Source organism: Saccostrea echinata, unplaced genomic scaffold (assembly GCF_033153115.1).
Source record: "Saccostrea echinata isolate AGI-Se365-2 ecotype Australia unplaced genomic scaffold, CSIRO_AGI_Sech_v1 ptg000006l, whole genome shotgun sequence".
NCBI classification, from domain to species: Eukaryota; Metazoa; Mollusca; class Bivalvia; order Ostreida; family Ostreidae; genus Saccostrea; species Saccostrea echinata.
In genome coordinates, this window is record NW_026889755.1 from 14,229,057 (window position 1) to 14,238,459 (window position 9,403).

The following is a 9,403-nucleotide window of genomic DNA, read 5'->3' on the forward strand; positions in this document are numbered from 1 at the left end:
TTGTGCGATACTGCAATGTTTTAATTAATATATGTGTAAAAAATATTCATTTTTGCCTCATTAGTCGAAAAACAACTTGTTAATTATTTATTTATTTTGCTTAAAACACTATTAATGGGGAAAAATACAACTACAATATTTAAAGATGTGATGTTATTAAGTATAAACAATCCAGAAAGCTATCGACTGGGAGTTGTGGCGTGCTCCTGTACATGGAGGTCAGAGTTGGTGGTCGATTTGAGGGTGGGGGTCCTGATCTCATACGAGCTATGTCGATCGGGCGTCCGCACTAAGCATGGCATCATACGGTCACCTCGGGGGAGCCAAGGGTGTCCAGGTTGGTTAAGGAGGGACGTATAGGTCTAGGGTGGAAACACAGCAGACAGAAGTCCCCGTGTTCTGCAGTAGTTGGATCGCGCACGTGAATAGGCACATGCTGACAGCCCGTCCAATACAACTGAACCCAGCTCTTTTTTATCTCTATTTTTTAATTATATATTTTTAAAATTTTCTTTTATTTTTAAAAAAACCACAATTTATAAGTTGAAAAATACATTTAGTACATTTGAAAGGTTTCAAGGAATTTTATTTTGTAGAATAAATTGACGATATGTACATGTACATGGTGTATCACCATTTGTAAATGTATGCATATTTGATCAGAATTACATTTCATCTCAAATATTCCAATTTTATTAGGCATTGCATGTAAGGGATACCGTGTGCATAAAATTATGATAAGCTAACGTTTTCCAGAGTTGCCTCTCTTTGATTAGTCCGTCATTAAAAACGTAACGCATGAAAAACAAACGTGGAGTAAATACTTAGAGGTACATTGTAGATGTATGTATTACATTATACGCAGATGCTTGCTTTTTATCCTCAAGTGCACAATCGATCGGTAATTTTAAATACATGCAATGTACTGCTAGAATAATATTTTCTTCATTCAGTATGAACAACATCTTACTACTTAATACAGATGAATTACTAAAATGACCATCTACACGATCCCTTTATCATAGACAACTACTTTTTCCAGAAAAAAGGAACTTGGAATTTTTTCTATCTCTTGATTGGTCATTACAAAATTACATTGTTATAAATCCTTCTGATTCTACACACAAGTACTCTGAGGTTGATATTAAAAGGATGCTGGAGTTCCTCTTTGACTGTAACTGTGTGGTCTTTGAAGACCTTGTCTTCCAACAAACTGCTGGACACTAATTGTGCCCTTTATTAGCAGACCCGTTTCTATATTCCTATGAAGCAGAATTTATTTAAAAAAAACTTTTCAATGAGAACAAGAACTTCTTGCTGTGGCCTTCCTATATCAACGACGTTTTATCAATTAACAATAGTTACTTTCGATCATTCATTTATCTACTCGATACGTGTATATTCCAGTAATCTCGAAATAAATGACATCAAGAGATTCTGCCACATTTGCTTCATATTTGGATGTTTTACTGTCTATAAACGATAATGGCCACCTAACACCCTAACTGTATGAAAAACGAGATGACTTCAACTTTTCCACGGAATGTGAAGATAACGTTAACGAATAGTAATAATGCTGAAAAGTCGAATAAAACAATACAAATTGTGAGCAGAACAAACACCGACTTCTGAAAACATCACAGATAGAATCAGGTGCCATTGAGGAGTAAGCATTCCCTGTCGACCGGTCTTACCCCTTTGTCATGATCGGGAGAAATCCATAGTCAATTCAGTGTGAAAATAATGGCCAAACAATTTGTATAAAAGACGTCAATCAACATTCTACCTAATGACAGATTATATGTGTAAACAAGGTCACTGAATCGACCTTAGAGTTTACAAAATGTTGACTTTAAATGAGATTATAGATGCCCTTGTATCATTAACTTATTTGTCAGTAGTCGGCCTCTTTTTTAATATAATTCGTACAAAGAACATGCTCTTGCGTATCAAATCAATTGGGAGACATAAACCCCATATGTAGGTGATAATGGTATATTGCTATATTAATAAAGGACATTGACAATAAAAATTAAAGTTGAAGTCGTCACATTATCATAAAATGTAGTGGTTAGTTTACCAACATTGTCTTTCTCTATTTAAATATCCGAAGTTCAACGATACGGCTCAATTTTCAACGGGCTAGGGTATAAATTCAACTCCGTTATCTCAGTATTCAACGTTTAAATAGGACTCCGGGGTCAGTTTTCAACCCGGGTCAAAATTCGTCGTTACACCGGTATAGGAGTAAATCTTTGTAACCCAAATTGTAACCACAAAGACAATGACGAATTTTGACTTCATTCTAATGTTACTAGTACATATGTGCGTGGAGGATGAGACTGTCACGTAACTTCCTCGTAAATCCGACCCTACTCTATATTAACATGTAGGCACAGCGAAATGAATATGCAAAAGCAATATAACAAGTTAAAATATATTTTTTATGAAATAGCTCAGAACTAGATACTCCAGCAGTAGTTAGGGGTGTATATAAAAAAGTCTGTATGAGATATTTAAAAGATTTATAGGTGAACTGAAAACGAGTGCCGAAGTCATAACAATGGTTTGCTATGGTGTAACTCTCAGACCACAGAATTAGGAACATTTACAGAATTTGGCCACTAGCTGTTGAAACGGTTTCTGCAAACAATTATTCCCTTAACTGGCACAGAAGTACCATCGTATGACATTTTTGATTCGTGCTTCGATAATTTCAATGGTATTTTGATGAATTTTAATTCAGATCGAAAATGAAAACACATGCACTGAAATTTATTGAAACACACTTTATTTATAACCTTAAGTAGCATTTTAAAACAAGATGTGTTTGTGAGACACTGATGCCCCCGTATGGCAACTTATAGCAAAGGTTAAACTTTCGCAAATGCAATTCAAGTATGTTGGTACCCAAAGTAAGGTCTTGTCTCGAGGAATATACCTGTGAAATATGAAAGCCCTAACAGCAACCATTGAATAGATATGGAAAAGGTTAAAGTTTTTTCAAAAGTATGTCAAACATCAGATCAAGGTCAAGTGGTCAAAATTAATGGTGATAAAGGAAGGCCTTCTCCCAAGAAAAACACAGGTGAAATCTGAAATCGAAGCACTTATTGTTCAAATGTTATGACCAAGGTTAAAGTTATTCAAAAGTAGGACAAACTCCAAGGTCAAGGTCAATGGATTACAATTGTTGGTATCCAAAATGAGGTCTTGTCACAAGGATTACATATTTGAAGTATGAAAGCCCTAGCACCAACCTTTCAAAAGTTACCGCCAAGGTTAAAGCTTTCCAAAAGTACGTCAAACTACAAGGTCAAGGTCAAAGGATCAAGATTGTTGGTATCTAAAGAAAGGACTTGTCACAAGGATTACACATGTGAAGATTGAAAGTCCTAGCACCAACCGTTCAAAAGTTATGGCCAAGGGTAAAGTTTTCAAAAGTAGGTCAAATTCCAAGGTCAAAGGGTCAAAGTTGTTGGTATCCAAAGAAAGGTCTTGTTACAAGGATTACATCTGTGAAGTATGAAAGCCGTAGCACCAACTGTTCAAAAGTTATGGTCAAGGTTGATTTTTTTTTAAAGTAGGTCAAACTCCAAGATCAAGTTCAAAGGGTCAAGGTTGTTGGTATCTAAAGAAGTGCCCTATCAAAAGGATTACACATGTGAAGTATGAAAGCCCTAGCACCAACTGTTCAAAAGTTATGGCCAAGGTTAAAGTTTTTTTGAAGTAGGTCAAACTCCAAGATCAAGTTCAAAGGGTCAAGGTTGTTGGTATCTAAAGAAATGCCTTATCAAAAGGATTACACATGTGAAGTATGAAAGCCCTAGCTCCAACTGTTCAAAAGTTATGGCCAAGGTTAAAGTTTTTCAAAAGTAGGTCAAACTCCTAGGTCAAGGTCAAAAGGTCAAAGTTGTCGGTATCTAAAGAAAGGTCTTGTCACAAGGATTACACATGTGAAGTAGGAAAGCTCTAGCACCAACCGTTCAAAAGTTATGGCCAAGGTTAAAGTCTCATAATTTTTTGCAAAAATTGGTCAAACTCAAAGGTCAAGGTCAAAACGTCACATATAATGGTACCCAAAGAAAGGTCTTGTCACAAGAAATACACATGTGAAATATGAAAGCCATAGCTCCAACCAATCAAAAGTTATGGGCAAGATTAAAGTTTTTGCTGGCAAACAGACAGACAGACGGACGGAAGGGGCAAAAACTATATACCCCCGAATCTTCGATACGGGGGCTTAAAAAATCTTTTAGTAACAGAAGTCAAATATTTATATAAATGTGACTGTTTTATCTTTCACATTTTTTTCCTTAACTGTGACATCGGTGACCTAACAACGTCAGCGAGTTCATTTTTCTCAATTGATCAACATGCTGAACCAAGCAGAAATAAGAACAACTTCTCCAAAATAGGTGATGATTCCAAACTTTGCGTTCCCACTTAAGCCATGGGCATAACAGCTACCGGAATACAGAAGGATCCCAAGGGTAAACAAACTGCCAGTCTATAAAGAAAGCAATCAAACACTTGTGTAATTGTTCATTGTAATTTCAAAAAGCAAAGCTAAATAACCATTACATTCTTTGTGAAATCAGAATAATCCTATCTTTTATGTGTAGTCCTTTTGCTCAGGTTTTCACTGTACGTGTGTTTAGGAGAGAGTATAACTTGTATATTTGTAAGCCCACAATTAAGGTTCACCGACCTTTTGATAAGAGAGGTAACTGTCACTGGGATATATAACTATTATTTTCAAGCTAAAAGGCCATTTCTATCAAATTTTTCTCCACATGGTTCATGTGTATACTGAAATTATGTAATTTTGTTTTTTAAATTAAATTTCTTCTGGAAAGTCATAGACATTAAAGCAAAAGTTAACATGGGCGAACAGAGGGAGGATGAATTTTTAAGTCTGAGAAAACTCTTCACTTGTGTCACTAATCATACTCTACAAAACACATAGTGAACGGGAGGTCCATGGACCACAAAGCTCACGTAAGTCATAAATAAATTTGAAGATAAACGAAACCTCATATTGTAGCCATTCAACGATTATATAACCAATTACAATTTTTTAGCATATTGGGAATTGATCATGTAAAGGGGCGGGGATGCTTTTTTACAAATTGTTGTCCTAACATGTTCTTGCAGAAGACGATATTCTTCCGTGAAAGCCGTCGACCAGTACTTTAGTTCCAGGGGGCCATGATTCGAACAAATTAAATTTAATTCATAGGGATGCTTGCATTTCTAAAATATACTAACTGTCGCCATGCTTTTAATATTCAGAAGACACAGAGATATTTTTTTCTGTGTACAGTATACACCTTTATGGTGAATCAACAGGAACTGTGGAAATTATTTTATAATATCCATAATTTGTTATATCCAGTTTATTTAATTATTTCGAGAAGCAAGTGGTGAACTATTTTTTTTTGGTCATAACTGAACCGTGAGTAGAATGTCTAAATGGTAATTATTAGATTACTCCGTTCGATCAATGTATCGTGTCCATAGTACATGTATATGTGTACTTACCAAGGGTTTGTTACAAAGGTCTGCGCACGTAAGTGCTACAGAATGCAACAAATGCATTTTGTACCCATTCTCGTAAATCTACAGATAAAAAAGAAGAAAACACTGAGTGATTATTTAAAGGTTCTAACAAGATACAGTGTATATACATGTATAGCCTTTAAAGACTACAATATAAATACATGTATATGTCTTCTTTTTGGGTTTTTTCTCATGAATCCATATCCTTTAAATTGTAATAATAGGACATCCTTTGAAAAATGCAAATTAAATGGATGGCAATTGAAGCACCTTTAAAGGTCTGAAATAATGCTTACTTTAAATGTTTTGAAAGTTCAGTTGCTATGAATTTGATTTCATTTTACCAATTAATTCTCATCTTCCGCAACCTGTGTTTGTCTTGTGACTGTAAGTTAGCGGTTTTGAATCAGTTTCATGCTTATTGATGAAACTGACCCCAGGAATCGTGATAAGCATGTCATGCAGTGAACATTTCTTGAGCTATACACATGGTCATATTAAGAGTATTTTATAGATATTTTATACTTTATATATATTTAATACTTTACATTTCATTTCATATATATATATATATATATATATATATATATATATATATATATATATATATATATATATATATATATATATATATATATATATATATGAAAACATTGTTATTCCTTCTTTTATGTCATTATTAAACTTATTCTTTAACAGATTAAAAGCTTTTGCAATTTTGCTTACTGAAATTATTCCAAAAACGCAATGAAAAGAAAATTTTATAATACTTACCTTTTGTAATTGGTTCCAGTTTTTATCTCGATATTTAAAGGCTACGAAGTAAAAAGAATAGAAAATTCTGCAAGTTCGACTATTAAAACGAAACACTCTATGACTTGTCATTTGCACCCCCACCACCTCCCCCATCTTTTTAACCCTGAGATAAGCCCACTTTCTTTAAGAACAACATTGTATTTTATTCTAAACCCAAGTATTTCAAATAAGACATTAATTTTTAAATTCTGTTTATTTCTTTGTTCCTTAGTGCTCGTACACTGGAGATAAAAAATATATGTAAACATCAATGATTAGCTTATTCGGTATCGTACAACTTACATGTACATACGTAAAATAAAAAAAAAATCAAAGTACTTGTCTAGTATACGACTGATACCATGAGTTCCATACATAGCCATTGATACAGCCACGGCACCAGACAGTCCGCCGATTCTTAGGAAAACCATTGATTTCTGAAGGGGAATAAATACTTCCTTCGGTATGGTTGTGATCTCCTGCTTCACTTCACCTGTACTATTGACCCCTACTTTCTTCTCATAACCCAAAACTGTGACGGCTGTATCAATCGTTGAAACTGCCCCTTTTAATACATCAACAGCCTCCATGTCACATTAACTTTCTTCTTAGCCTCAGATCTATTCATAACATTTTGGATTTTCCCACTTTCACTTTAATTTAATTCCTGCTTAATTAAAAATAGATACACCCAAAAAAGGATTTTTGTTTATGTACTTACCGATCAGAATTATATTAGAGTTTTTCACACGGCCAATTTAATTATTGTCTTATTACAGGGAATCCACATGCTTGAAATTTGTATTCATATTCACTATAGTACAACATGGAAATACAGGCAACGTTTTGTCCATAAGTCATCTTATAAAATAGAATGGAGAAACTTCAATTTTTATATATCAATTGTTTGTAAATGAAAGTTTAATTAGATGATGAACCTTTTCAAATCAATTTGTAATCTCTTTATTTTTCTTTAGACCCACTTAAAAAAGAGGAAGTTTTTCAAATAGGAATTATTTGAATAATTTTGGTTTTCTAGTCTAGGAGGTTAAAGAGAACAAAATGATGGCAAACATTGGAGAATGAAGATAGAGCCCTGCCTCAACTAGAACTGTCCAAATGAGACAAACACCCCCGCTGGGTTTTTCAGAGAAGGTACCAAATCACTAATGTTTTCTAGATGTGAGAGGTGTTCACAACTTGCTTAACATTTAAGAGTGAAAATTTAATTACTCATTATGTTTTTTTAATGAATGAAACTAATGTGCAGCCTAGTAAAACATCAATACTAATAATTACAGTGTTTTTAATTACATTGAAAAAATAGTTTGCAGCTATCTGTCATCTTTGTGAGACATGACACTCTGCAAATTGATTGTTGAAAAAAAAATATCATAATTAATTAAACAAAGTCAAATTGATCTTAATACCTTTATATCAAACTCATTTTAAAAATAAAAGGCTGGTTTCAGTAACTATGTATTTTGACAGACATAAATTACAATTAAGAGGCTTAGACAACAGAGATCTTTATTTCTTTCTGCCCAATTCCCAGGAGATATAGATAAGACCTGCTTGATCAGAGATGCCCTAACAGCTTCCCACACTGAACTCATTAATTAATCTTAAACTGGATGCATGTCCACTCATTACTCCAAAGGGACATATAGATTTACACTATCTGCTGTGTAATGTAAAAACTGTTTTTAATATTTTGTGATTTTTTTTTTTTTAGTTCTGATAAGTAGTTTTAAGCTGTAGTTCACATTTTTGTACAGTTATTCTAGATTCTATGTCCCAAACCATAGACATGAACCCAAAATGACTAAGTCAATAAAAATGAAAAAAAAAAAACACCTGTAAAATGCAGAAAAATTATCAAATAATGTTGAAAATACCAGGTGCACATCTTCATATGGTAAATAATAAGTGTACAAATTTTCATACAAATCTATGGAATAGTCTCTGGGAACAGATCCGGACAAAACCACATAATAAAAATGAGAAAAACACCTGTAAAATGCAAAAAAAATTATCCAATCATGATGAAAATACCAGGTGCACACCTTCATATGGCAAATAATAAGTGTACCAATTTTCAGAGAAATCCTTGCAACAGTTTCCAAGAAATGGTCCGGACAAAATCTCGTCTACAGACAGATGGACAGACAGACAGACAGACGGACATGCTGATTCCAATATACCCCCCCCCTAAACTTCTTTTGCGGGGGTATAATAAATGACACCAAAAATTCATACTTTACTATGGGGCTCACAAGGTCAACGAATAGAATGATTCTTCTGTAGTTGCAAGACTTCAAATGTCACGTCAATCGTCTAACAGTTACTTCAGCTGGCTCTCAGGAACCACGAAACTCAGCAGGATCCTGTTCATGAAGATATGAGTCTGGTTTCTTGGTTCATTCTTTTTACACAAGTCCAAAATGAAATTGCAGGGGCGAGAAATTGATTTGTTTTCAAACTTTCTGTACTGTTACAATACATACTCCACTCCATAACTTCAAATAATTCCACTCCACTCAGCTTTATACTCCAAACTGTCATGTCGACCCTTTCTGCAACAGTCAACAATGATATACCTCTGTGTTTTTCATATGGTACTTTGTCCCTTATTATTATTGGAGGTGTGTGACATCTGGGAGTCTACTTACACACTGCACTCTCTTTCAACAATTCATTTTATAGAGTATAGAAGCTTGAAGCCAGTATAAATGTTGTTTCGTTGTTTTACAAAATAATGCATGTTTACATTGAACCTCTTCCTGACCTCGTCCTAGTACCAGGGACCATGATTGAAAAAAATCTAAATCTACTGTTTCTTTGGACTCTTGCATATAAATGTGTCTAAATGTTAGCATGCCTTTTAGAGGAAAAAGATTTTTAAAGATTTTTTTTTATGTAAAACATTGACCCAACAATACCCCATTGGGTGAGGGATGATTTTAACTTAATAAAACTTGATTGCGTGCATTTTAATGATTACATGTAATTGTGAGACATGATTTTGATCTAAACTACATGGAAA

General features: G+C 34.0%; 1 protein-coding gene across 1 annotated transcript; it reads right to left on the reverse strand.

Moving 5' to 3' along the window:
* Nucleotides 1-3,898: 3,898 nt before the first annotated feature.
* LOC133180545 (transmembrane protein 256 homolog) lies at nt 3,899-6,998 on the reverse strand. Its single transcript, XM_061315032.1, has 4 exons — nt 6,719-6,998; nt 6,337-6,377; nt 5,545-5,622; nt 3,899-4,510 (listed from the first exon to the last, which is right to left on the reverse strand). Exons 1-4 carry the CDS (start codon nt 6,945-6,947, stop codon nt 4,364-4,366), a joined length of 495 nt encoding a protein of 164 aa, XP_061171016.1. The 5' UTR covers nt 6,948-6,998; the 3' UTR covers nt 3,899-4,363.
* Nucleotides 6,999-9,403: the final 2,405 nt, after the last annotated feature.